This window comes from Scyliorhinus canicula, chromosome 4, assembly GCF_902713615.1.
Source record: "Scyliorhinus canicula chromosome 4, sScyCan1.1, whole genome shotgun sequence".
NCBI classification, from domain to species: domain Eukaryota; kingdom Metazoa; phylum Chordata; class Chondrichthyes; order Carcharhiniformes; family Scyliorhinidae; genus Scyliorhinus; species Scyliorhinus canicula.
Genome location: NC_052149.1, coordinates 23,992,831 through 24,019,270, shown reverse-complemented (window position 1 = coordinate 24,019,270; position 26,440 = coordinate 23,992,831). Strand labels below are relative to the sequence as shown.

General features: G+C 45.6%; 1 protein-coding gene across 4 annotated transcripts in view; it reads left to right on the top strand.

The window, feature by feature from the left end:
• LOC119964422 (rho GTPase-activating protein 29-like) overlaps positions 1-26,440 on the top strand; it is a 128,811-nt gene that overhangs the window by 379 nt on the left and 101,992 nt on the right. For 2 of the 4 annotated variants that reach the window (XM_038793877.1, XM_038793874.1), the window contains exon 2: positions 1,483-1,821. In XM_038793877.1, coding sequence (XP_038649805.1) covers positions 1,566-1,821 — 256 coding nt within the window. In that variant the 5' untranslated portion in view covers positions 1,483-1,565. Of the gene's footprint in view, positions 1-248; positions 355-566; positions 638-1,482; positions 1,822-26,440 lie in introns of those variants that run through there. The other 2 variants (XM_038793876.1, XM_038793875.1) reach the window with 2 other exon arrangements.

Sequence of the window (26,440 nt, the reverse complement as noted above, 5' to 3'; positions counted from 1 at the left end):
CTGGTTATCTATCCAGCCTCTCGTTCTCTTTTAAAACTGCGACCGTTAACTGGCATCCCGGGGGCTCGAGCTCCCGGTGCGAGCGGCGCGCGCACCCGGCCCGTCCAGGCTGGCGGCGGGCTTTTTGTGATGCCCCGCCCCCCTTCGCAGCCCCCTTGGTGGGGGGAGGAAGAATCCCCCCCCCCCCCCAAAAAAGCTTCGCTGAGGGGAGGGGGCTGCTGCTGCTAGCAGTGGCTTTTAAACCAGCCATCGCCCTGTGTGTGTGGGGTGGGGGGCTGCTGGATTGGGCGTGGAGCTGTTTAACCCAAAGGAATGCAAGACATTTGGCTGCGAGATAAGAGAGCACCGCGCCTGGCAAGTTTAAGGGGGTTATCAACCGCGGATCTGTTCCCCCCCCACCCCCACCTCTGTTTAACAAACACACCACCTTCTGCGCTTATTTCAGCCCAGCACCAGAGCAGGGCATGTCACGCCGTCGGACGGGCCAGCAAAAAGAAAAGTTGGTGCAAAAGTTTTGCGAGATTTTATTTGGACTCTATTTTTTTCTTTCATGGGTTTCGGGAGTGCGGACGATCAGTGCCAGTACGGTGTTGTTTTTTCTTTTAAATCGCCCACCTGCACTGAGCAGCGTTCAAAGGTCTGCTGCAAACTCTTTTATTTTAAGAAGTACGCTCTGGGGGGAAGTAACGAAACTTGCTCACAATTTGGTAAACAGGAAAGTCCCTTGCGACAGAAGCTGCGGTGTTGATGTTGTGGGTTATCAAATTGAATTTTAAAAAAAAAACGATCGCGGATGTAATTTACCACCGGAGTGTTATTTTTTTATTATTCGTGTCAATTAGTGCTCTAATTTTAATGACTTTGTAATCTGTCTTATTTGACTCCTTGACATCTCGCCTGTCGTGTGTTGACATTCCCATCCACTCCGGGTTGTGCACCAGTTGGCTCGTTTGTAAATGTCCGCTTTTATGATCTGTGGTATGTAAATTGTTTGCGTTGATGTTGTAATGAGGCATCTGACTCGCTCTAGCTCTCGACATTTAAAAAAATAATAATTTTGCAAAACCGAGAACAAAACGACCATGGGACGTTTTCGTCACACCAAGCGTTACAAAACTTAAAAGTGAGAGAATGTGGCAAGTGCCTCCTTGTTATAAACCACTCCAGTCCACTGTTAATATTGCAGTAGACAAGTGATTGAGCCTGAATAACTTAGCAAGCCATCGTGCCCAAAGAAAATAATTGGAATAATCTTTTCATATGATGGAAAACTGCAGTTCTGGGACTAGAGAAAATTATTACCTCCCCAAATTTCTCTGGAGACGTTTTTTTTTCACATATGAAGGTGCTATCTCAAGTTTTTGCTGGAAGGGATTATTTTAGCATTCTATTGACACAAAAACAAGTATTTGATGTTACCTTGCATATATTTACTAACATTTTGTTTTCTTTTTACTAACATTTTGTTTTCTGTTCTTCTAGGTTCTGTCGTCATAAACTTTTGTTGATGGTCGTTTAGCTTTACACATTGTCCTGAGGAATTTGCAAGAAGCTCACCAGCTGGGATGTTGCGGCAGACTGTCGGAAGTAATAAACGTGGTTTTGCCCGTTTCTCCAGTTCAAATTTCTTTGCCTTACCCAGCTCAGGAAACTGGAGTATGGGCCGAAGTACCAAAAGTGGTTCTGTCAGCAGCATCAGCTCTAACTCAGATTGTTATGACAGTCCAGTTGTGGATCCAGAATACATTATGCAGTTGGTGAATGATGTCAGGAAGTTTGCAGATGTCCTGGAGCATTTGAAAGAAGCCTTTCTTTCACAAGGTGTGTCATTTACTTAATGCTTATCCCTTAATCTCCCAAGTATCACCTTGATTTGGTACCTTAGAGAAGAATAGTGTCAGTGGTAAACTTTTGCAGGTCTTGACTCTGCCGAAAGGCTGAAAAATAAGTTTATTTTCTTGTGCAAAGGACCATTTCTGTTCTGAAGCATCAAGTTTTGGTGTTGGTCTGCAATGGATCTTGGCCTTTCTCCTAGAACACTCAATAATGCGCAACAAGGGCAGCACGGTGGCCAAGTGGTTAGCATAACCGCCTCACGGCGCTGAGGTCCCAGGTTCGATCCCGGCTCTGGGTCACTGTCTGTGTGGAGTTTGCACATTCTCCCCGTGTCTGCGTGGGTTTCGCCCTCACAACCCAAAAATGTGCAGAGTAGGTGGATTGGCCACGCTAAATTAACCCTTAATTGGAAAAAATAATTGGGTAATCTAAATTTATAAAAAAAAATAATGCGCAACAATAGATAAGTTATTTCGAAATGTGAAGAAAAATGCATTTAAACCCAGTAAGCTAGTTGTGTGAGATTGCTAGAAATTGTGGCAGACGATCTGCTGACGATGCTTGTTCACAGTTAAGTAATGTGGTCAATTTGTAATGCTAGTCATCTATTTTCACATGTATATAACACAGTTCTTTGCTTTCATTATGTATTTGTGTAAACTGCATTCACGGATTAATGTGTTAAGTAGATGTATTGCTGAATTGTCATAGTATACCATACCATCTGACTCTGATATAACTTTGTTCTTCCTCTCCTTTTTTTTCTGCCCCACCCCCCTAAGAACTGACACTTTGGTGGAGTATCAGATACCCATTATTTGTGGACTTCAACCTTAAATCTATTTCCTTTGGTAATTGAACTTTGTTGAACCTGAAAGTTTCTGAATACTTTGTGAAAACTGCATATGCATCCAAAAAAGGGTGTTCTTTGCTCTTCCATGCAGAATTTGATGTCCAAGTGGGTGGCTGGATGAAGTCTATTGTCATATTATGGTCTGCTTTTTGTTCAATGCAAACGCAACCACTCCATATACTGCTTATCTAGAAACTGAAATTGGATGATGGCTGTTCCTTGTGCAAGAAAAGTTAACACTGTTAAAACTTTGTATGTTCATCATCTTCCTATTTATCCGATACTGAGCAAATATTGCAATTGACAACATTTAGTATTATTCTGAAGCCACAAGAACAAAGATGCCATGCAAAACCTTGTGATTGAATGATAGAGTGAAGATAGCTGCAACTCTGCATGCATGAAAAAACATGTTGGTTTGTTCCAACATCTGATGATACACTTTTGATTCTCTTCACTCCCACGCGATGGGGAAATGCCATAGCTTAGGAGCAGGAAACAAGCCACTGGAGAAGTTATTGTTTTCATTCACTTTGGTAATTGAGCCTCTGGTTGAAGATGTATCACAAACTGGCTAAATACTCTGTAAGCTGAAGTGGGGTGAGATGGTCTGGCCTTCCCACAGCTTGTTTCTCAGTGGCAGGAGGGAGCCCGCTGTTGACTGGCATGTGATCTTTTGGTCCCACCGCTGTCAGATGAAATTTCCCATTGAATCCCCCACATAGCTGGGAAACCCAGGGTGAGGGGTATGTCGTCAGCCGGACCATCTGGCGTAAGCAGCAGGAGGATCTCGCCCGAGGTGATGATGCTTCCTATTGGTAGCAAAAGGGGATTTAAGCTCCACAGGCAACCCAGTGGTGCAACCTCACGTCCTTTATAATGTTGATGTTGGGAGCATAATAAACAAAAGGATAGTTCAAATTTGGTTCTGCCATGTTTAAAAATTAAAAGTCCTTTGATTCCAAGGCATAATTTTCTGCTGCAAGTGTCCTGAAGTGTTACTTTTAGAAATCCTACCCACACCATTCTCTATCCATTGTATAGTGGAATAACCCAGATATGTGACACAAAATAAGGATGGAAGCAGGATTAGGCTGTTCAATTTTACAAGCCCGCTCCATCATTCGATTTCAGTTATGGCTGAACCTCGACAACAACTCTACTTTCCCATCTTATCCCCATATCCCTTGATTCGTTTGGTCCCCAAAATCCATAAACCTGGGTCTTGACTGGGCATCTACAGGCCACTGGGTAGAAAATTCCAAAAATTCGCAACCCTTTTGGGTGAAGAAATTTCTCCTCATCTGCCAACCACTTTATCCTGAGACTATGATCCTACTCTACAGCCAGGGGAAATAGCCTCTCGTTCTCTCTGTCAACTGATGTAACTCATGATCACCTCCTCTTTCCCTTGTTCTTCCCAGCCTAAGCTGGATATCAATTTTTTTTTTTAAAAGTACAAATAGTTTTTCTGATGAAGCTGCAAGGTGGTGTTTATTATTCATCCCTAGTTTTCCTGTTAAGGTGCTGATGGGTCTTATTGAAGTATTGCAGTCTTTGGTGTATTCCCACAGTGGTGGGAGGTGAGAAATTGTTGAACACTGTAGCATGTTAAGTCTTATAATACCCCCATTTTTGTAAGACTTCTTACTGTGCTCACCCCAGTCCAACGCCGGCATCTCCACATCACTGTAGCATGTAGTTGAGACATGAGAACAGTTGCAGTTCCTTTTCCTGGTGTTAGCCTGCAAATGACTAGAACATTTTATTTCACAATTTGCCATGATGGGATTTGAACTCATCATCTCGGGGTTACCATAATATAATCATTCAGCCGTAGTACTGTTCTACTTTTCCCAATCAGCTAGCTGTGAATTGACAATCAGCAAATATTAAATTTGAGAAGCACTGGATCCAACTTGCAATACAGCCATGAACTAATTGAGATAAAATGTAAAGTTTTTATATTGAAATTGATCTTGTTTATGCCACAAGATAACGAAAAAAGCACAATGTTGTTGTAGGAAGTACTCTTTTGAAGTTGGATGCTAATCTTCGGATAGGTACTGATGGGTTATCTTATTGAGGTGCAATTATGCTGGCAGCTACAAATGAGGTCATCAGTTCAAAATTGCATCACAAGCTGATCTAGTCTTGAGCTTTGGATGGCTGAAAAAGTGTGTGGAAATAGACTTTTTGATGAGGGACCTAGGACAATATGTAGAAAATTTAAAGCAGAAAGCACATTGTGCAGAAGAGTTTTGTAAAACTGGAATTAATGGTGACCATGTTGACATTTAAGATTTTAATTCTAGAAAGAGGATAAAGACCAAAATTGACTAATTAGGAAAAAGAGCTTGTTTTCATTTTTATTACATGTATTTTCTGAGCCATGAGCAACTTAAACCCGATTGTAAACAATTTAAACCCGAAGTACTGTAATTAAAATGAAGCACGATAATTTAGTTTTAACTTTAGTCGCATAAATTTTCCTTTTTCCCCTTTTTCATTTTAATTGTTTTGTCTTTCACACCTTGGTTCTCTTTCTTTCTCTCTCTCTCCTTCCCCCCCCCCCCCCGGATTCAAGTCCCACTCCAGCTCTTGAGCACAAAAATCAAGGTTGACACTCTGTATTGAGGGAGTGCTGTATTGTTGGAGGTGCTGCCTTTCAGATGAGACATTGAACAGAGGCTTGCTTAGATGGATATAAACTATTCTATTGCACTTGTTCAAACAGCAGGGAAGTTATCCATAGTGTCTTGGCCAATATTTATCCCTTAATCAGCATTAGAAAATACAGATTATCTGGACAATATCACATTGCTGTTTGTGGATGGTTGTTGTGTGAATATTGGCTCCCACGTTTCCAATGTTGTAAAAAGTACTTCATGGCTGCAGCCAATGAAAAGCTCTGGATAAATGAAAGTTTTTCATTTTACTTTGAGATAGTGGATTCTTTTTCAATACTGGAAAAGACCCAGAGTCTCTCAATACCATTAGACCTATTGCAATATTCAAAAAATATTCCCCTATTCTACTAGACAGCAGGATCCATAGATAAGGGCCTGCTTCCTAAACCATAGAAATCGTTGTTTTAAAAATCAGAAGTTGCTTGGAAGATTGGATTGGAAAGCAGACAAATGAATATGCAATATGGGAAGCCTTTCCTCAGTGCTAAACAGTGAACAATGGTGTTCGCCATATCTAATCATTCAGAAAGACACTTCGGTGTTGCAAACCTCTTATCCTATGTCGGCTGAAAAAGGCTTTTCAAAAATCCACAAATGGACACCAAGCAAGTAGCAGCAGGCTGTGAATGGGATGAACCATCATCCTGTGCAATAGAGACGGAGAGATATAGTGCTTAAAGTGAGATTGATGACCCACAAGAACAAGCTAGCCTTTATGCATTCTTGTATACAAAGCTGCTGCAACCATTTTATTATGAAATTCCTATCAATCGCTTTGTTCTGTGTTTTATGCAGCAAAATAAAGCAGTTTGTGATGCATACCAAATGTTTGTCACACTGATAAGTGAAAGAGTATACAAGCATAATACACAAAGCTGATTCAGAACACAAGGCAGTTTCGTTCTCTTGCACTCACCTAACTCGGTGGCACAACAATTTTAAAATTATCATCCTCATTTTAAATTCTTCCATGGCCTTCCCACTCTCTATCTCCAATCACCTCCAGCCACACAATCCTCCAAAATCCCGGTGGTCCGCTAATTCTGGTCTGTAGAGCATCCCCAATTTCTAAATACCTCATCGTTGGTGATCATATATTGAGCTGCCTAGGTCGAAGCTCTGGAATTCCTGCCTACAAAAGTCTGAGAACACGCACTGACAGATTCAAAAACAGCTTCGTCCCCGCTGTTACCAGACTGCTAAACCCTCTTATGGACTGATCTGATCTCTTCACACATCTTCTCTACCAAGTAGTATTACACTCCTGTATGCTTCACCCGATGCTTGTGTCTATGTATTTACATTGTGTATTTTATCATTGCCCTATTATGTATTTTCTTTTCATGTACGGAATGATCTGTTTGAGCTGCACACAAAACAATACTTTTCACTGTACCTCGGTACAAGTGACAATAAACAAATCCTATCCAATCCAATAACCTCCCTTTAATGTCCTCTCTCTCTCTCCAAGCTTTTGGCCATCTGCTCTAATACTGCCATGTGCTTTGGTGTCAAGTTTTGCTTCGTAGCACTCTGAAAATGCCATGGGATATTTTATTGCATTGAATAAATACTGTTATTTTGTTATTATACTATTGCACAAATAGAAATAGGGTAGAGAGAGTTCATCTTCATAAAAAGTAGATGGCTCAAAAGGAGAATTTTTTATTTTAATTGATGAGATAAAGATATTGATAGCATATACATGAAGGTCTCTTAAAAATATCAGCAGCAGGCTTTGCATTCCTTAGAATGCCCCTACCCGAGCTTCACAATTGTCAGATAAATCCAGTTTGGGACCATGGATATTAATTATTACACGAGTGGAGGGAGAGCATGAAGAATATAAAACATGCAACAACTGAAGTTAGTATGCGACACATAATTTGGTATTTCAGGAAATGTTATAAATATAATTGTGCAGTTAATGCATTGGAGGAAGAATAAAAAACCTTGAAATTAAGTGATAGTGGATTTTCATGTGCATCCAGTTTATCAGATTGTGTATTCTTAGCTGATATTTCAATGCCAGCGACATTGTGATGCAATTGATGTAAATGCAAAAAGCACAAGAACTGATTCTGCTAAATTACTCAACACTACTTTCTTTTTGGATACTTTGACATGTGGGGATAAAAGCACAAAGGAATTAATTTTCTCCAGTGTTTTCAGTCTTAATGCATTTAAGTCTACTTTTTTTTTTGCTTCTGTACTTCTAGGACTCATTCAGCAGAGAAGCAGAAAATCACTGACTGTAGAATCTGAACTCAATTTCTCTATGTTTTGACAGAAATATAGTAAATCAAAAGTTCACTTGAGTGGTAGTGTGGAATTACATGTTTGCTGCTGTTGTTTCCCCTCTCATGTGCACATATGTTTGAGGAGATCTGGGAGCAGTGGAGCTTCCTGTATTGGGGGGGCCAGGTGGATCTTTGTCCTGATCTGAAGTTGGCTTCCCTCCGGCCCCAATCAATGACTAACCTTGGTGCAACGGCACTGACAGTTTTTCCTGAAGCAGTTTATTATTCTCATCTGCTGCAGATGGTGAATCTCTTTGATTTTGTGGCTTTAATGTGATTCAGTTTGGAAGTGCCATGTTGCCACTTATACTTTGTTAAGCTGATCTTGCATAAGTTCCGAGCTGAGAGTATTGGCTGGTGAATGATTCCCTCGTGTCTGGAAAAATTGTCTTGGTTTCTTTTGCCAAGAATAATGTACTCTTTCTGTTTGGAATCAGATCAATTCAATCCAATCCAGACCAATCTGTGAAAGGGTTTTAGTTACCAGAAATGAGGGAAATAGGATACCCTAAGCTTAGTAAACACTGCAGGAAAGGTAATTCGAACCATAATCCTATAATTGAAGGCAAATGGCAGTAATTTTATCATGTGTGATTCGTGAGCAAATCTAAATGCCACTCGTTGCACAAATTCTATGTTATAGAATTCTACAGAAGACCTTTCAGTCCATCGGGCCTGTGCTGTCTCTTTGGAAGTGTTATGCAGTTTGCCCAACTCGCCTCCTCCCCCACTGCCCTACAAATTTTTACTTTCCAAGTTTAAATTCATTCATTTTTTAAAGTTACCATTGGATTGGATTAGTCTCCACCATGCTTTCGACAGTGCAACCCAGATCACCTTTACTATCTGAGCTTTTAAAATTTATACGCTCCCTGATTATTTGGTTAATATTTAAAATTTATATCCTCTGCTCCAGCTAGTGGAAACTTTCTCGATAATTACTCTATCGACACCTTCCATAATTCTGAGTACCTCGTTTCAATCTCCGCTAAAATCACTCTGCTCCAAGGAGACCAATCCTAACTTTTCTAGTCCCTATGCACAATTAAAATCCCTCATTCTTCGAACCACCACCTCCTTCAGGGTCCATGATTATGCTTGGTTACTGCAGTAGTTTGAGATTGTCTTCTGCAGTATGGATGCCGACCAGGAAACCCTCCCTCTCTTACCATCTGCTTTCAGGCATATTTGAAGGATTTTACAGCCTGTTTAACCACATTATGGAATGCACATCCCTGAAGTGGGACCTAAACCCAGAGCTTCAGGCCCAGAATTGGGGACTGCTACCATTGTGCCACAGGATCTTTTCTTGTACCATCCTATTAAATTTCCTCTGGACTCTCCAACACCTTAACATCCTTCCTAATGAGTATCCCCTGAATTGGACATGACTCTAACTGAGTCCTAACTAGTGAAATATGAAAGTGTAGCAGAACGTCCTGGTTTTTGTATTTTTCTTCCTCTATAAAGCTAAGGATCCCATGTAAACAGATAATGTCCTGGTTACATGCAGATATTTGTGTTTGTATAACCTGTGTTCCTGAATGGCTAATGGTTCGCTGGTATATGTTGCCTCGTGTCCCGCAGATCTAGCTGTTGCACCCCGTCTTTATTCTGTTGAAGGTTTTTTTTCCAATAACTGAAACCGTAGCCCATGTGTCCAGCTCCATGTCTAATGGATGACCATTAATTTGCACGATTATCGTGATGGGGGCCACTTGGGGTGCTGCAATGCAATCCAGCTGCATACACTCCTCCTCCTCTGGCTGGTCCAGGTGGGAAGTGCAAGCCCCTGGTTGCTGCCTGGCTCTACTGGGACACCGGAGTTGCTGACTGACTTGTGCCTTGCGCACCCTACGGCTCCTGCGACCACATGCTCCACAACGCCTGGGCTCTCACAGATTCCAGGAAGGTATCCCACTGGGATGTTTCAGTCTCTGATAAATGAACCCGGTCACTACGGTACCCGGTCCAGGGCGGAGTTTCTGTCTTGGGAAAGGGTGTGGTGCTCACCGAGAGGGGGTGCATCCTAGAAATCCATCCCCTGGATCTCTTACACCCCTCTTTTTCAGTGCTTTTGCTTAGGCGCAATTTGCATGGGCTGCTGAAGATCTAGGGATGATTCGGCAGGCAACCTCCTTTGGGTGGCCATGTTATTGACACCGCAAACTAAGCAGTCTCACATTTTGGAAAGTGAATGTCCGTATTCACAATGTTCAGCTAGTACACGTAGCCTCGTCAGAAACTCGGTTACGGATTCTCCTGGGGTCTTCCATACTGTCTTAGTATCTTTTATGGACGGTTTAGGGTGTTGGTTCTGTGCTACTAGAGTTAACAATTCTTCAAAAGTCTTAGTGTCCAGAGCTGCAGGATGTGTAAGGCACTTTATCATTCCATAAGTATGTGCTGCATAGCAGTCAGTAATATTACTGTGTCGATCATCACCTGTGATGTTCGCCCAGAAACCGAAAAAATAATGTCTGCGTACTGTGTCCAATCCTCTATGCTCGCGTCAAACACGTCCAATCTTCCGAACAATGGCATTTTTGTTTTATAAAGAAAAAAATCGCTGCAACCGTAATCCAGAAGTAGAAAGGAGGTGGTTGTTCGTCCGACTGAAGCAGAGTCGACAGTAGTTCCATTTTATCCTAATTGCCAGTTTTGTAGGCCACAGACTAGTCCGAATCAAGTAGGTAAAAGGAAACATGGTTTATTGCAAAGCAATTAGATTTACAATATACATTAGAACCTAGTCGGTCTGCTCGGTCGGTTCCATACCTGGCCAGATTTCTATAGAACTCTATCCTGAATGTCCTTGTACTCCCCATTTCCTTAGTGGGGGAGCTCATACTTGCAGAGACTCATTGCTCCAACCCCGTAGGTCTCGTGTGGGTTATCACGTTTTGAAAAGCAACAATTATTATTATGAATACAAATGGCTGTGTGTGTTCACACCTAATGTTTAATCAATTTAGTGTATGTATTCCTTTACATGTTTTGTCTGTAAGGCTGTACATGGTCAAATTGTAATATGAACTCCAGTTTTGGGGGGGGGGGGGGGGGGGGTGCTGGTGGTAACTTAGCTCTCCATCTACTGCAATCATGCATTTTGTCCATCACATTGCTATCTATATAAATATAGAAATGTTTAGTGATGTTTCTAGGTTAATACACTTCTTGGAAGATGAAACTGGTGAATTAATAGTAGGGAACAGAGATGCTAAATCAATACTTTGTCTCAGTTTTCACATTGGAGGACACTAGTACCATTCCTATAGGAACGGGCAATTCAGAGGTAATAGAAAGGGTGGAACTTGGAACAATCAACATCTATAGGGAAACGATACTCAATAAACTCTTGGGATTGAGGGCTGACAAGTCCCCAGGGCCTGATGGCCATTCTGAGGTGTTAAAGGAAGTGGCAACAGATATAGTGGATCTATTGATTATGATATGCCAAAATTTAATGGACACGGGAAAGGTTCCAGTGGATTGGAAAAATGCTAACGTAACACCCTTTATTCAAAAAGGGAGTGAGGCAGAATGTGAGAAATTACAGACCAGTTAGTTTATTGAGGATCCGGTAGATGTAGTATATCTGGGGCTGGATTCTCTGTTTTTGGGACTATGTCCTCACACCGTCATAAAAACTGTGGCCTTTCACGTCAGAAAAACTGGCCGCACAGTGCTCCATGGCGGACTCGGACCGCGGAGCTGGACCCACCAAATAGTGCCCTCGATCGGCCGCTTGCCCAACCGGGACCTCCCGCCCAAAATTAGTGCGGTGCTGTGTAAGGCCCCCTCCTGCCCTCTGATCGGCCCGCCCTCGACCATAGCAGCCGCAGACTGAGTCAGAAGCCGCCACGCTAATATCCCGACCGGCAGGACCATGTTAGATCCATGCGGTCGGGGGCGGAGAATGGCGGGGCGGGCCTCCAGCAATGGCTGCAGGTAGGCGATATGCGGCGCGGCGTACTCTCTTGAGTACGTGGCTTTTTGGGACCCGGAGAATCTGGGAACCTGCGCCAGTCCCTATTCCATGCGGGAAAATGGATTCTCGGCGCCGGCCGTGATTTTTGCATTGGGGTGTGGAGAATTCAGCCCCTGGACTTCCGGATGGCGTTTGCTCAGGTGCTGCACAGAAGGTTGATTCACAAGGTGAGTTCACAATGAGATATGGGGTAACTTATTAGCTTGGATAGAAGACTGGCTGACGGACAGGAGACAATGAGTCTGGATAAATGGGTCTTTTTCTGAATGGCAAGATGTAACTAGTGGGGTGCCACAGAGTTCGGTCCTTGGGCTCCAGCTATTTACAATCTATATTAACGACTGGATGCAGGGATAGAAGGTTCTATAGTCAAATTTGCAGATGCTGACTTCCGGTTGCGGTGATGCGGAGCTAAGCCGCACGTTCGGTAGCTCCCGCTATTTGTGGTCTTTTGGGCTCTTTTAAGGGCCCGTAGCGGTGCTGGTTGGACTTTTCCCCGTGTGGGAACACATCCACTGTGCTTATCTGCCGGTGGACGGACTGGACCAGGAGCGGAGCGGTCAAAAAATCGGGTTTGGAGCAGAGAAAGGTGCAAGGCAGGAAAAACAAGATGGCGGCGGGTGGGAACCGGTAGCGTGGGCGCAGGAGCTGCTTCAGAGAGCTGAAGGCTGAGATCCTGGAACCGTTTAAGGCCTCGCTGGACAAGCTCATGGCGACTCAGAAGGCTCAGGGTGCAGAGAGCCGAGAGCTATGGCAAAAGGCCTCAGAGTGAGGACCAACTCCTGGGCCTGGCAGTGAAGATGGAGTCGCACGAGGCGCTCCACAAGAAGTGGCTGGCGAGGATGGAGGAGATGGAGAACCGCTCCGTCGGAAGAACCTGTGGATTCTGGGCCTCCCAGAGGGGCTGGAAGGTTCGGATTTGGGGGCCTACGTGGCTGTGATGCTGAACTTGTTAATGGGTGCGGGGTCGTTCCAGGGACCCTTGGAGCTGGAGGGTGCCCATCGAGTGCTGTTGAGGAAGCCCAGGCCGAACGAGCCGCCTAGGGCGGTGCTGGTCCATTTTCACCGCTTCATTGACCGTGAGTGTGTGCTGAGATGGGCGATGAAGGAAAGGAGCAGCAAGTGGGAGAATGCAGAGATCAGGATCTTATCAGGACTGGAGCGCGGAGGTGGCAAAGAGAAGGGCTGGTTTCAATCGGGCGAAGGGTGTGCTTCACAGGAAGGGGGTGAAGTTTGGCCTGCTACAGCCGGCCCGCCTCTGGGTCACTTACAAGGATCGCCAGCTCTACTTCGATTCTCCGGAGGAGGCCTGGGCCTTTGTCCAGGCAGAGAAGTTGGGCTCGAACTGAGGACTAGGGGGCTGGGGAATGATGTACATAGTCCGGAGGCTTTGTCCTCCTTGGTATCCTTTTGTTTTTATTGGTTGTGTTTGATGATGCCTTTTTGCCTTTCTGCTTTTTCGCTTTTTGGGGCTGTTATTTATTTATTTGGGTGCTTTTTCGTTTTTTCACTGGTGGAGGGTTGGGGAGTTGTTCGCGGTCCCGCTGGGTCATGTGCCTGTCTTTTTCCCGCGTGTTGGGTCGGGGAGTGGGGTTTGGGATGGAAGCGCGGGTTTTCTTCCCGCGCTGGAGGAGCAGTGGGCGGGCCCGGCACTGGGAGGGGGAATGGTGGTTGTGTTGCATCGGGTGGGAGGGTCGTTGGGATGGTGGGAGCAGCCGGGGTCCGCAGGAGTCGGCTGACTTACGGAAGTACAATGGAAGGGGTTACGCAGCTAGGGGGTGGCCCTAGCTTTGGGTGGGGGTTACCGGGTTGCTGCTGCAGGGGCCGAAGGGGAACTGCTGGTGATATGGGGGGGGGGGTCTGCCACCATGGGGAACGGGCCTGGGGGGTTCTGCGGGCACGTGGTGAGCCGAGGGAGAGCTATGGCTGACCGGTGCACAGGGAGGGGGAAGACCCCCCAGATTTGGCTGGTCACATGGAACGTGAGGGGGCTGAATGGGCCAGTGAAGTGGTCCCGGGTCTTGGCGTACTTGAAAGGGCTGGGAGCGGACGTGGCTATGCTCCAGGAGACGCACCTTAAGGTTGTGGATCAGGTGAGGCTGAGAAGAGGCTGGATTGGGCAGGTGTTTCACTCGGGGCTAGATGCGAAGAATCGAGGGGTGGCGATTTTAGTTGGCAAGAGCTTGTCGTTTGTTGTGTCGAGTGTGGTGGCGGACAGTGGAGGTAGATACGTAATAGTGAGTGGTAGGCTTCAAGGGGAGCGGGTGGTTCTGGTTAATGTGTACGCCCCCAACTGGGACGATGCCGGCTTCATGCGCGAATGTTGAGCCGGATCCCGGACCTGGAAACGGGGGGGGGGGGGCTTGACCTTGGGAGGGGATTTTAATACTGTGTTGGATCCAGCTCTGGATCGTTCGAAGTCAAGGACGGGCAAGAGGCCGGCGGCGGCCTCGGTGCTGAGGGGGTTCATGGATCAGATGGGAGGGGTAGACCCTTGGAGGTTTTTGAGGCCGGGGGTAGGGAGTTTTCCTTTTTCTCCCATGTCCACAAGGCTTATTCCCGGATTGACTTTTTTGTTCTCAGCAGGGCGCTAATCCCGAGAGTGGTGGGGGCGGAGTGTTCGGCGATAGTTATATCTGACCATGCTCCGCATTCGGTGGAGCTGGGGGAGGGGATGGATCAGCGCCCGCTGTGGAGGTTAGATGTGGGGCTTCTGGCAGAGGAGGAAGTATGTGGGCGGGTCCGTAGGGGTATAGAGGGATATTTGGAAGCTAATGATAACGGGGAGGTGCAAGTTGGGGTGGTCTGGGAAGTGCTGAAGGCGGTGGTTAGAGGGGAGCTGATATCTATTTGGGTGCACAGGGAGGGGGGGGGGGGGGAGAGAGGGTTGAGAGGGAGAGGTTGGTGGAAGAAATGGTAAGGGTGGACAGGAGGTAGGCGGATGTCCCGGAGGAGGGGCTTTTGAGGAAGTGTCGCAGTCTCCAAGCGGAGTTCGATATACTGACCACCCGGAAGGCGGAGGCGCAGTGGAAGAGGGCGCAGGGGGCGATTTTTGAGTACGGGGAGAAGGCAAGTCGGATGCTGGCCCACCAGCTCCGGAAGCGGGAGGCAGCGAGAGAGATAGGGGGAGTCACAGATGCAGGAGGGAACCTGGTGCGGAGTGGCAGGGACATTAATGGGGTGTTCAGATCCTTTTACAAGGGGCTGTACTGGGCGGTGCCCCCTAGGGAGGTGGGCGCGATTGGCCGCTTTCTAGATAAGCTGGAGTTCCCAAGAGTGGAGGATGAGCGGGTGGAGGGTCTGGGGGCCCCAATTGAGTTGGAGGAGCTGATGGAGGCGTTTGGGAGCATGCAGACAGGGAAATCACCGGGACCTGATGGGTTCCCGGTAGAGTTTTAGAAGAAGTTCTCAGATCTGCTGGGCCCGCTGCTTGTGAGGACCCTGAATGAGGCGAGGGAATTTGCCCCCGGCGATGTCTAGAGCAATAATCTCACTGATCCTGAAGCGGGATAAGGACCCCCTCCAGTGTGGGTCTTATAGGCCGATCTCGCTCCTCAACGTGGACGCAAAGTTGTTGGCTAAGATACTGTCCAGGAGGGTGGAAGATGTGGTCCCGGTGGTTATCCATGAGGACCAAACGGGGTTTGTGAAGGGGAGGCAGCTGAATGTCAATGTGCGGCGGCGTCTTAATGTCATGATGATGGCGTTGGCGGATGGGGAGGCGGAAATAGTACCATCGATGGATGCGGAGAAAGCTTTTGACAGGGTGGAGTGGAGCTACCTGTGGGAAGTGCTGAGGAGGTTTGGGTTTGGTGAGGGATTCATTAGCTGGGTGAGGCTGCTGTATAGTTCCCCGGTAGCGAGTGTGGTGACGAATGGGAGGAGGTCGGAGGACTTTCGGCTGTCCCGGGGGACGAGGCAGGGGTGCCCCTTGTCTCCCCTGCTCTTCGCGTTAGCGATTGAGCCCTTGGCCATGGCGCTGAGGTATTCGAAGAACTGGAGGGGGATTGTGGGGGGTGGGGGGAGGGAGCACCGGTTGTCGCTGTACGCAGATGATTTACTGTTGTACATCGCGGATCCGGCAGGGGGATGCCAGAGGTGTTGAGGATACTTGAGGAGTTTGGGGATTTTTCGGGCTAAAAGCTTAACGTGGGGAAGAATGAGCTGTTTGTGCTGCACCTGGGGGACCAGGAGAGAGTGATAGGAGAGCTCCTGTTGAAGAGGACGGAGAGGAGCTTTAGATATCTTGGGGTCCAGATAGCTAGGAGCTGGGGGGCCCTGCATAGGCTAAACTTTTCGAGGCTGGTGGAACAGATGGAGGAGGAGTTTAGGAGGTGGGATGCGCTGCCACTCTCTTTGGCGGGTAGGGTCCAGTCAGTTAAGATGACGGTCTCCTGAGGTTTTTGTTTCTCTTCCAGTGCCTCCCCATATTGATTCTGAAGGCTTTTTTAGGAGGGTTAATAAGAGTATTCTGGGGTTCGTGTGGGAGTGGAAGACCTTGAGAGTGAGGAGGGTATTCCTGGAGCAAGGCAGGGAGGTAGGCGGTTTGGCATTGCCCAACCTGTGTGGGTATTACTGGGCTGCGAACGTGGCAATGATTCGTAGGTGGGTGATGGAGGGGGAGGGTGCCGCATCGAAGAGGTTGGAGGGGGCGTCCTGTGTGGGTATGGGTTTGGAGGCATTGGTGACGGCCCCGCTCCCACTCCCCCCGGCAAAGTCCGGTAGTGGTGGCTTCCCTCAAAATTTGGGGGCAGTGGAGGCGGCATAGGGGGGGAAATGAAGGCCTCAGTGTGGGCCCCGATACGGGGCAATCACTGGTTTGCACCAGGGAGAATAGATGGTGGTTTTTTGAGTTGGCATAGGGCAGGCACCAGGCGGATGGGGAACCTTTTCCTCGATAGGAAGCTTGCGACTTGAGAGGAGTTGGAGGGGAAGGGGGTCTCCCCCCATGGAATGATTTCGGGTATATGCAGATTAGGGCATTTGTTAAGCGGCAGGTGGCGGAGTTCCCACTACTACCGCCTAGGGGGGTGCAGGATAGGGTGCTCTCGGGGACGTGGGTCGGTGAGGGTAGGATCTCGGCAATTTATCAGGTGATGCAGGAGGAGGAGTTGGCCTCGGTGGAAGAGCTGAAAGCGAAGTGGGAGGAGGAGCTAGGGGAGGAGCTCGACGAGGGGACGTGGGCGGACGCCCTGGGGAGGGTGAACTCGTCCTCTTCTTGCGCACGGCTCAGCTTAATTCAGCTGAAGGTGCTGCATAGGGCGCACATGACTGGGGCTAGGATGAGCCGGTTCTTTGCGGGAGAGGACAGGTGTGGGAGGTGTTCGGGTGGCCCGGCGAACCACACCCACATGTTCTGGGCGTGTCCGGCGTTGGAGGGGTTTTGGAAGAGGGTGGTGGGGACCTTGTCCAAGGTGGTTGGTTCCAGGGTGGAACCAGGCTGGGGGCTCGCGATCTTTGGGGTAGCATCGGAGCCGGGAGTGCAGGAGGCGAGAGAGGCCGGCACCCTGGCCTTTGCGTCTCTAGTAGCCCGGCATAGGATTATTTTACAGTGGAGGGACACGAAGCCCCGGAGGCCTGGATTAACGACATGTCTGAGTTCATCAGGCTGGAGAAGGTCAAGTTTGCCCTGAGGGGGTAGGTACAAGGGTTCTTCCGGTGGTGGCAGCCCTTTCTCGATTTTCTGGCAGGGGGTTAGAGGGTGGTCAATCTCAGCAGCAACTCGGGGAGGTGGGCTGGGTTAGGGGTCTGTTAAGGGGGTTTGTTGTTGCGACGGTTTGTTTGCTACTTTCTCCTTTTTTGTTTTGTTAATTTATTGCTTTGTATTGGGGGGGTCCTTCTTTCTGTTTATTTCTATACCTTGTTTATTTTATTGTTGGGAGAAAATTTGTTGTTGAAAAATTTGAATAAAAATTATTTAAAAAAAAAATAAAAAATTTGCAGATGCCACAAAAATAGGTGGGACAATAAGTTGCAATGATGAAATAACAAAGAACAAAAAAGAAAAAAGAAAAGTACAGCACAGGAACAGGCCCTTCGGCCCTCCAAGCCCGTGCCGACCATGGAAAATGATAGGTTAGGAGAGTAGGCCAAAATGTGGCTCATGGAGTTTAACGTGGATAAGTGTGAGGTCATGCATTTTGATCGAAAAAATGGAAAGGCAACTTATTATCTAAATGGGAAGAGACTTCAGAATGCTCCGATGAAGCGGAATCTGGGTGTCCTTGTGCATGAGTCACAGAAAACGGGCATGCAGGTGCAACAGACAATAAGGAAAGCAAATGGAATATTGGCATTTATAGCAAAAGGAATTCAGTATAAAGGTAACAGTGTTGCAACTATACAAGGCATTGGTAAGACCGCACCTGGAGTATTGTGCACAATATTGGTCCTCTTATTTGAGGAAAGATATAATGAGGTTGGAGGCAGTTCAGAGGAGGTTCACTAGATTGATTCCAGAGGTGAGGGGTTTGTCGTATGTAGAGAGATTGGACAGTTTAGGCCTATCCTCTCTAGAGTTTAGAAGAATGAGGGGAGATCTAATTGAGGTCTACAAGATTCTAAAAGGTATGGATAAAGTAGACGTGGAGCTGATACTTTGTCTTGTGGGGCATTCTAAAACGAGGGATCATCTTAGAGTAAGAGGTAGCACAGTTAAAACTGATTTGAGGAAAAACTACTTCTGCCAAGGGGTTGTGAATCTGCGGAATTTGCTACTCCAGAGTGTGGTGGATGCAAGGACCATGAGTAAATTTAAGGAGAAGTTAGACAGATTTTTAATTGGTAATGGGTTGACGGGTTATGGAGAACGGGCAGGACGGTGGAGTTTAGGCCTGGATGGGATCAGCCATGATCACATTGAGGGTGTTAGGCTTGGGAGGCTAAAATGCCCACTCCCGCTCCTCGGTCTTGTGTTCTAGAGAGGAAATCCTCTGGCTGATTTTGCAATCTAGTTCTTGGTCTGTAACATTGAAGGTCGCAGATGAGGAACATATCTGGTGGAGCAGACTCGATGCGCCAAATGGCCTAATTCTGTTCCTATATCTTATGAACGTACGAACTTCAGTGATTCCTGAAACAATCTTTCCCTATCAGTAACTACAGGGCCATTTAAACTTGTACAATTTCACCTTTTTTCTTTTAAACCCCTTCCCAAATCCTTTTCTTGGGAAGGGGGAACCCAAGTCCCAAAATGTGACAATTGCATAAGCATTAATAAGGGGAAAGATTTACTGAGCCACAGTTTATGGTTATGAACATTGCAGCATTTAATTGAATTCCTTTTTTGTTAAATTTAGGGTACCCAATTATTTTTTTTTTCAAATTAAAGGGCAAATTAGCGCGGCCAATCCACCTAACCTGTGGGGGTGAAACCCATGCAGACACGGAGAATGTGCAGACTCCACACTGACAGTGACCCTGGACCGGGATTCGAACTCGGGTCCTCAGCGCTGTAATCCCAGTGCTAACCATTGGGCCACGTGCTGCCCCATTTTGTTGAATTCCTGATGGGCATTTTGTTTTATGTTTCTCATTCTAAGCAACCATGCACACCCTCGGTATCCGTTGTGTGACGATGGGCGACATCAAATTATCTCATTGTTAGACCGTTTATAAACTTTTTTGAAATGAATAGTTGATTCTGGCACAGATCAATGCAAAATGGGATGGCACGGTGCTGCAGTGGTTAGCATTGCTGCTTACGGCGCGGAGGACCCGGGCTCGATCCCGGCCCTGGGTCACTGTCTGTGTGGAGTTTGCACATTCTCCCCATGTGTGGGTTTCACCCTCACAACCTGAAGATGTGCAAGTTAGGTAGATTGGCCATGCTAAATTACCCCTTTATTGGAAAAAAAAATAGGGTACTCTAAATTTAAATTTAAAAAAATAATAAATGCAAAAAAGTAAGATTAACTAAACTTGTCAATGTACTTGCATATAATTTCATTTAATGTTTTTAGTCTCTCCTGCTGGCCTCTGATGATCTGCTATAAGATGAATGGTAAGCAACAACATTTTAAAGCAAGGGAGAGCAATTGTTTTGTTAATTAAAAACGGAAAGCTTTTTCACTATCTAAGCTTTTGTACTAGATTTAAAATCTTGTCAGCGTCGTCAGTGTTATTAAACAGCACTTGGACAGCAGAAATTTACTCATTGATGCTCATCTTGGGTTCTGCGCAGTCTTGATCCAGACATGGGCTAAAGAGCTGAACTCCAGGTCAGGTGCTCTTGACATCATTTGACTGAGTGTGGCATGAAGGAGCCCTGGGAAAATTGAAGTGAGGGAGTAATTCTCCACTAGTTGGTGTCATATTAGCACCAAGGAAGCCTGTTGTGGTTGATTGAGGCCAATCATCTCAGTTCTAGGGCATCACTGCAGAAATTCCTCCGAGTAGTATTATAGTCCAATCCATCTTCAGCTGCTCCGTCAATCCCACCATCATAAAGTCTGAGGTGGAGATGTGCAGTTGTCAATGAATGACGTTCAATAGTATTCGCAACTCCTCAGATACTGAGGCAGTCCGTGTCCAGATGCAGCAAGACCGGGAAACGTTTTTCAGCTTGGGCTGATGTGACAAGTAAGATTCAGCACCACAGAATAACCATCTCCCAATGGAAGATAATCTAACATCATCTCTTGAGATTCAATGGCATTAACATTGCTGAATAACCCCCAATAAAATCTTGTATACCATTGAACAGAAACTCAATTGGACAAGTCATAAAAATACTGTGGCAACAAGAGTGAACAGAAACTAAACTGAACCAGTTATACAAATACTGGCTACAAGGGTAAGACAAGTGGCTGGGAATTCTGCGATGAGTAATTCACCTCCTACCTTCCTGAAGTTTATTTACCATGTACAAGGCTGAAGTATGATTGAATACTCTCCTCTCCACTTGCCTGAATGAGTGCCGCTCCAGCAACTCAAAGCTTGATACCATCCAGGATGCAGCAAATCACTTGAATGACGCCTTATCCACCACCTTTAACATCCACTACCATGGTGACAGCTTTGTGCACCATATGCCAAGATGGGCAGCAAGGTAGCACAAGTGGATAGCACTGTGGCTTCACAGTGCCAGGGTTTCAGGTTCGATTCCCTGCTGGGTCACTGTCTGTGTGGAGTCTGCACGTTCTCCCCGTGTCTGCTTGGGTTTCCTCCGGGTGCTCCGGTTTCCTCCCACAGATGTGCAGGTTAGGTGGATTGGCTATGCTAAATTGCCCTTAATGACCAAAAAGGTTAGGAGCGGTTATGGGGATAGGGTGGAAGAGGGCTTAAGTGGGTCGGTGCAGACCTGATGGGCCAAATGGCCTCCTTTGGCACTATATGTTCTATGTTCTAAGATGCACAACAGCAACTTAAAAAAAATAAATTAAAGTACCCAATTCATTTCTTTATCCAATAAGAGGTAATTTAAAGTCACCAATCCACCTTCGCTGCACATCTTTGGGTTGTGGGGGTGAGGCTCCACACAGACACAGGGAAAATATGCAAACTCCACACGGACAATGACCAGGGACCAGAATCGAACCTGGGCCCTCTGCACTGTGAGGCAGCAGTGCTGATCACTGCACCACCGTGCTGCTCCTTGACACATCTTCTAACAGCGCTGAGAGTATATCTACACCACATGGACTGCCACAGCTCAAGACAGCAGCTGACTGTCACCGTCTCAAGGACATTTAAGGATGGGCAATAAATACTGGCCTCGTTGGTGATGCCAACATCCTATGAAATACTTTTTTTTTAAAGTACAGGATCTTTTGAGTCTCGTCTGTCATTCAGGTATATCATGATTGGAGTGTATGGATGCAGAGTGACAAGAAATACAAAAGGAATAATAACCTTTATTGTCACAAGTAGCTTACATTAACACTGCAATAAAGTTACTGTAAAAAGTCCCTAATCGCCACATTCTGGTGCCTGTTCGGGTACACAGATGGAGAATTCGGAACGTCCAAATTACCTAACAGCACGTCTTTCGGGATTTATGGGAGGAAACCAGAGCAGCCGGAGGCAACCCACGCAGAGAGAATGTGCAGACTCCTCACAGATAGTGACCCAAGCCTGGAATCGAACCTGGGACCCAGGTGCTGCGAAGCCCTTGTGCTAACCACTATGCTACCAAGCTGCCCATGTGTGAACATTGTTTTTGGACTGCAAGATGTATGGGGTTCTCCAGGGGTTGCTATTGGCAACGCTGCTTTTTTGTTCTACATTAATGACTTTGTGTAGAATACAAGGTCAAAATTTGCAGATGGTACAAAACTTGAAGTATCCTGAATTGAGGTTGTGATGAATTTCCATGAGGAGTAGGTGGGTTAGTGGAATGGATGGATTCATTGCTGATAACATTCAATACAGAGAAATGTGAAATAATACATTTTGGCAATGTAAAATAAAGGACAGAATTCTTGTGGTGAGGCAGGATAAGAGTGATCTGAAGGTATATGTGCTCAAATTGTTGAAGGTGGCAGGGCAGGTTGAGGAAGTGGTTAACGTTAGGCATAATAAATGCTGGGTTTTATAAAGAGCGGCATCGTGTACAAAATTAAGCAAATTATGTTCAAACTTTATAAAAGCCTCATTCAGCTTTATCTGGAATATTGCGTCCAATTCTGGATGCCAAACTTTAGGTATGTGAAGACATTGGAGATGAAGTAGGTTGAGAGAAGGCTTGTGTACTGTAATTTAGATTATAAAATGTACTTTTTTAAAGTAGCAAGTGTACTTTAAGAATTGTAGCTATGTATGAGCTATCAGAGCTACAATAAAGTGCATAGTTCATTAACAAGGAAAGAACATATCCTGTTTGTGTAGCTTTTGATGCTTTCATTGTGGTAGAATTTACTGTGGGTTGTAGTTTTTATCAAATCTAAGTGTTAAATGGAACAGTTGGTTTCAGCATCAAATTGAATTTCTGTTTTACTTGTGATTGACAATAACATCAAGTAGTCTAAACGATATTGCTGGTTATGACAACTTAAATGTATCAAATGCCCTCCAGACTGTTATTGGTAAAATTTTATTTTCAAATTTATTTTATACAAATTGATAAAACATTCAAAATACACAATGTATAACCAATTTTATATTTCCATAATTAGAAATTGTTACTGATAAAAGTGAAATTAACCATCAAAATGACTCAAAATTGCATTTCAGGGAAAGGGTAACTTGCACATTAATGGTGAAATAGCTGAAATACATGGTACATTGTATTTTAAACTTTCAAGTATAATATTGTTTTAGATGTCATTTTTAATTTTACCAAACACTTTGGAAGCTCTTGATACATTACATTGTCCAGTTCGCTCAATTGGCCAGAAATGTGGTTCAGAATACCGGCAACAGCACAGATTCGCTTCCTGTTCCGGCTGAGGTAGACCTTGGGGCTGCCTGCTCCCTACAACCATAAGAGTAATGGGCCAGTTGCTCAGATTGCTACCGTATGGTTCAGAATAATGCCAACAGCACAGATTTGATTCCTGTTCCGGCTGAGGCAGACCTCGCAGCTGTCTCCTTGCTCCAACCATGAGTGGAAGGCAATATCAAGTCACAACTGACAACAAAACTGACCACAAATTTGCAAGAAAAATGACTGGTCTACAATGAGCCAAGGATCCACCTTTGGAAAGAGCACACAGCGAATGAATGATTTAATTAATGCGTGAAGGTCAGTTAATTTAGCCCTCTCCCACCTGAGTGACTAGCTTGTTAATCCAAAGGCCACTTGGAGATTTGAGGACAGTAATCTAGCCGAGCACTACAGTACTGAGGAGAGTACTGCACTGTCTGAGGTGCAGTGTTTTGAAGAAGATTAGCAATATTTATCCCTCAATCACCAGAATAAATTATCTGGCCAGTATTCCATTTCTGTTTGTGGGAATTTGCTGAATGCAAATTGGCTGCCATATTCCCTACATTAAAACACTTAAAAATACTTAATTGGCTGTAAAGTTATTTGTGCCTAACATCTGCTTGCTTCTCTTATCCACTGCGCAAAATTGCCTGTGCAAAACCACATTTTTTTTATCGGTGCATTTATTTATTGAAAGGACAATATTACTTTTACTTAAGTTCATAAGATATAGGAGCAGAATTAGACCATTTGGCCCATTGAGTCTGCTCTGCTATTCGATTTGTGGCTGATCTTATCCTGGCCTTAACGCCACCGTCCTGCCTGTTCTCCATAACCCTTTCAACCCATTACCAATTAAAAATGTGTCTTAACTCCTCCTTAAATGTACTCTCTGTCCCAGCATCCACCGCACTGTGGGGTAGCAAATTCCACAGACTCTCAATCCTTTGTGAGAGGTAGTTTCTCCTCAACTCGGTTTTAAATTTGCTACCTCTTATCCTAAGACTATGACCTTCCTTTCTAGAATGCCCCACAAGTGGAAGCATCCGCTCCACGTCTACTTCATCTACTTTATCCATACCTTTTTATCATCTTGTATACCTTAATTAGATCTCCCCTCATTCTTCTAAACTCTGGAGAGGATAGGCCTAAACTGTCCAATCTCTCTACATACGACAAGCCCCTCATCCCTGGAATTAACCTAGTGAACCTCCTCTGAACTGCCTCCAATGCAACTGCATCTTTCCTCAAATAAGGGGACAGAAACTGTGCACAATACTCCAGGCGTGGTCTCACTAATGCCTTGTAAAGTAGCAACAACACTTCCTTACCTTTTTTTATACCCTTTTCCTTTAGCGATAAATGCCAACATTCCATTTGCTTTCTTTATTATCTGCTGTACGGGTGGCCCGGTAGCATAATGGTTAGCACTGTTGCTCCACGGTGCTAGGTCCGAGGTTCGACTGTCTGTGCAAAGTCTGCACATTAGGGCAGCAGGGTAGCATGGTGGTTAGCATAAATGCTTCACAGCTCCAGGGTCCCAGGTTCGATTCCCGGCTGTGTGGAGTCTGCACGTCCTCCCCCTGTGTGCGTGGGTTTCCTCCGGGTGCTCCGGTTTCCTCCCACAGTCCAAAGATGTGCGGGTTAGGTGGATTGGTCATGCTAAATTGCCCGTAGTGTCCTAATAAAAGTAAGGTTAAGGGGGGGATTGTTGGGTTACGGGTATAGGGTGGATATGTGGGTTTGAGTAGGGTGATCATGGCTCGGCACAACATTGAGGGCTGAAGGGCCTGTTCTGTGCTGTACTGTTCTATGTTCTATGTTCTATTCTTCCTATGCCTGCGTGGGTTTCCTCTGGGTCCTCCAGTTTCCTCCCACAAGTCCCGAAAGACATGCTTGTTTGGTGAATTGGACATTCTGAATTCTCCCTCGGTGTACCCGAACAGGCGCCGTTGGCGACCCGAGAGTTCTCACTAACATTGAGAAATTGCAGTGTTAATGTAAGCCTACTGTGACACTAATTAAGATTATTATTATTACCTGCATGCTAACTTTCTGTGACGAGGCCCCCCAGATCCCTCTGCAACGGAGCACCCTGAAGTCGCTCCCCATTTAGATAATCTGCCATCCCATTTTTCTGACCAAAATGCATGACCTCACACTTATCCACGTTAAACTCCATGAGCATCATTTTGGCCCACTCTCCTAACCTATTCATTATCCATTTGTTAGGTTCTTATTTCCTCAGTGCAACTTACTCTCCCACCTATTTTTGTTGTCTGCAAATTTGGCTATAGGACATTCTATCCTTGTATTGAATAACGACGAATGTGAATACAGGGCGGAGATAGAGAGCCTAGTGGAGTGGTGCAGCAACAACAATCTATTCCTCAATGCCAGCAAAACTAAAGTGCTGCTCATTGACTTCAGGAAGCAAAGTTCTGTCCACACCCCTGTGAGCATCAACGGGGCCGAGGTGGAGATGGTTAGCAGTTTCAAATTCCATGGGGTACACGTGTCCAAAAATTTGTCGTGGTCAACCCATGTCAATGCTACCACCAAGAAAGCACAACAGCGCTTCTATACTTCCTCAGGAAACTATGGAAATTCAGCATGTCCACATTAACTTTTACCAACTTATATAGACGCACCATAGAAAGCATCCTATCTGGCTGCATCGCAGCCTGGTATAGCAACTCCTTGGCCCAAAACCACAAGAAACTTCAGAGAGTCATAAACACAGCCCAACCATCTCACAAACCGGCCTCCCATCCATTGACTCCATCTACACATTCCGCTGCCTGAGGAAAACGGGCAGCATAATCAAAGACCTCTCCCACCCGGCTTACTCACACTTCCAACTTCTTCCATCGGGCAGGAGATACAAAAGTCTGAGAACACCCACAAACAGACTCAAAAACAGCTTCTTCCCCACTGTTACAAGACTCCTAAATGACCCTCTTATGGACTGACCTCATTAACACTACACCCCTGTTTTGCTGCACCCATTGCCGGTGTTTATGTAGTTACATTGTGTACCATGTGTTGCCCTATTATGCATTTTCTTTTATTTCCTTTTCTTTTCATGTACTTAATGATCTGTTGAGCTGCTCGCAGAAAAATACTTTTCACTGCACCTCTGTACACATGGCAATAAACAAAATCCAATCCAAGTCTTATTACTTATTGTAATCTCTAGAAGGTTACCCACTAAGTAATTTGAAAACTTAATTGGTTGATTCCAGTATGAATCTTTATTAATGGTGACTTAACTTTTAAAAATCCATTTATTGCTATTTAGTAATCTTAACATCATGTAGTAAATTGTGCAATATCCGCTTTCATTCCGCTCTTGAGGGCAGCTTCCTGTTGTGGTGTAACCGGCATGTCACTTGAGGTAGC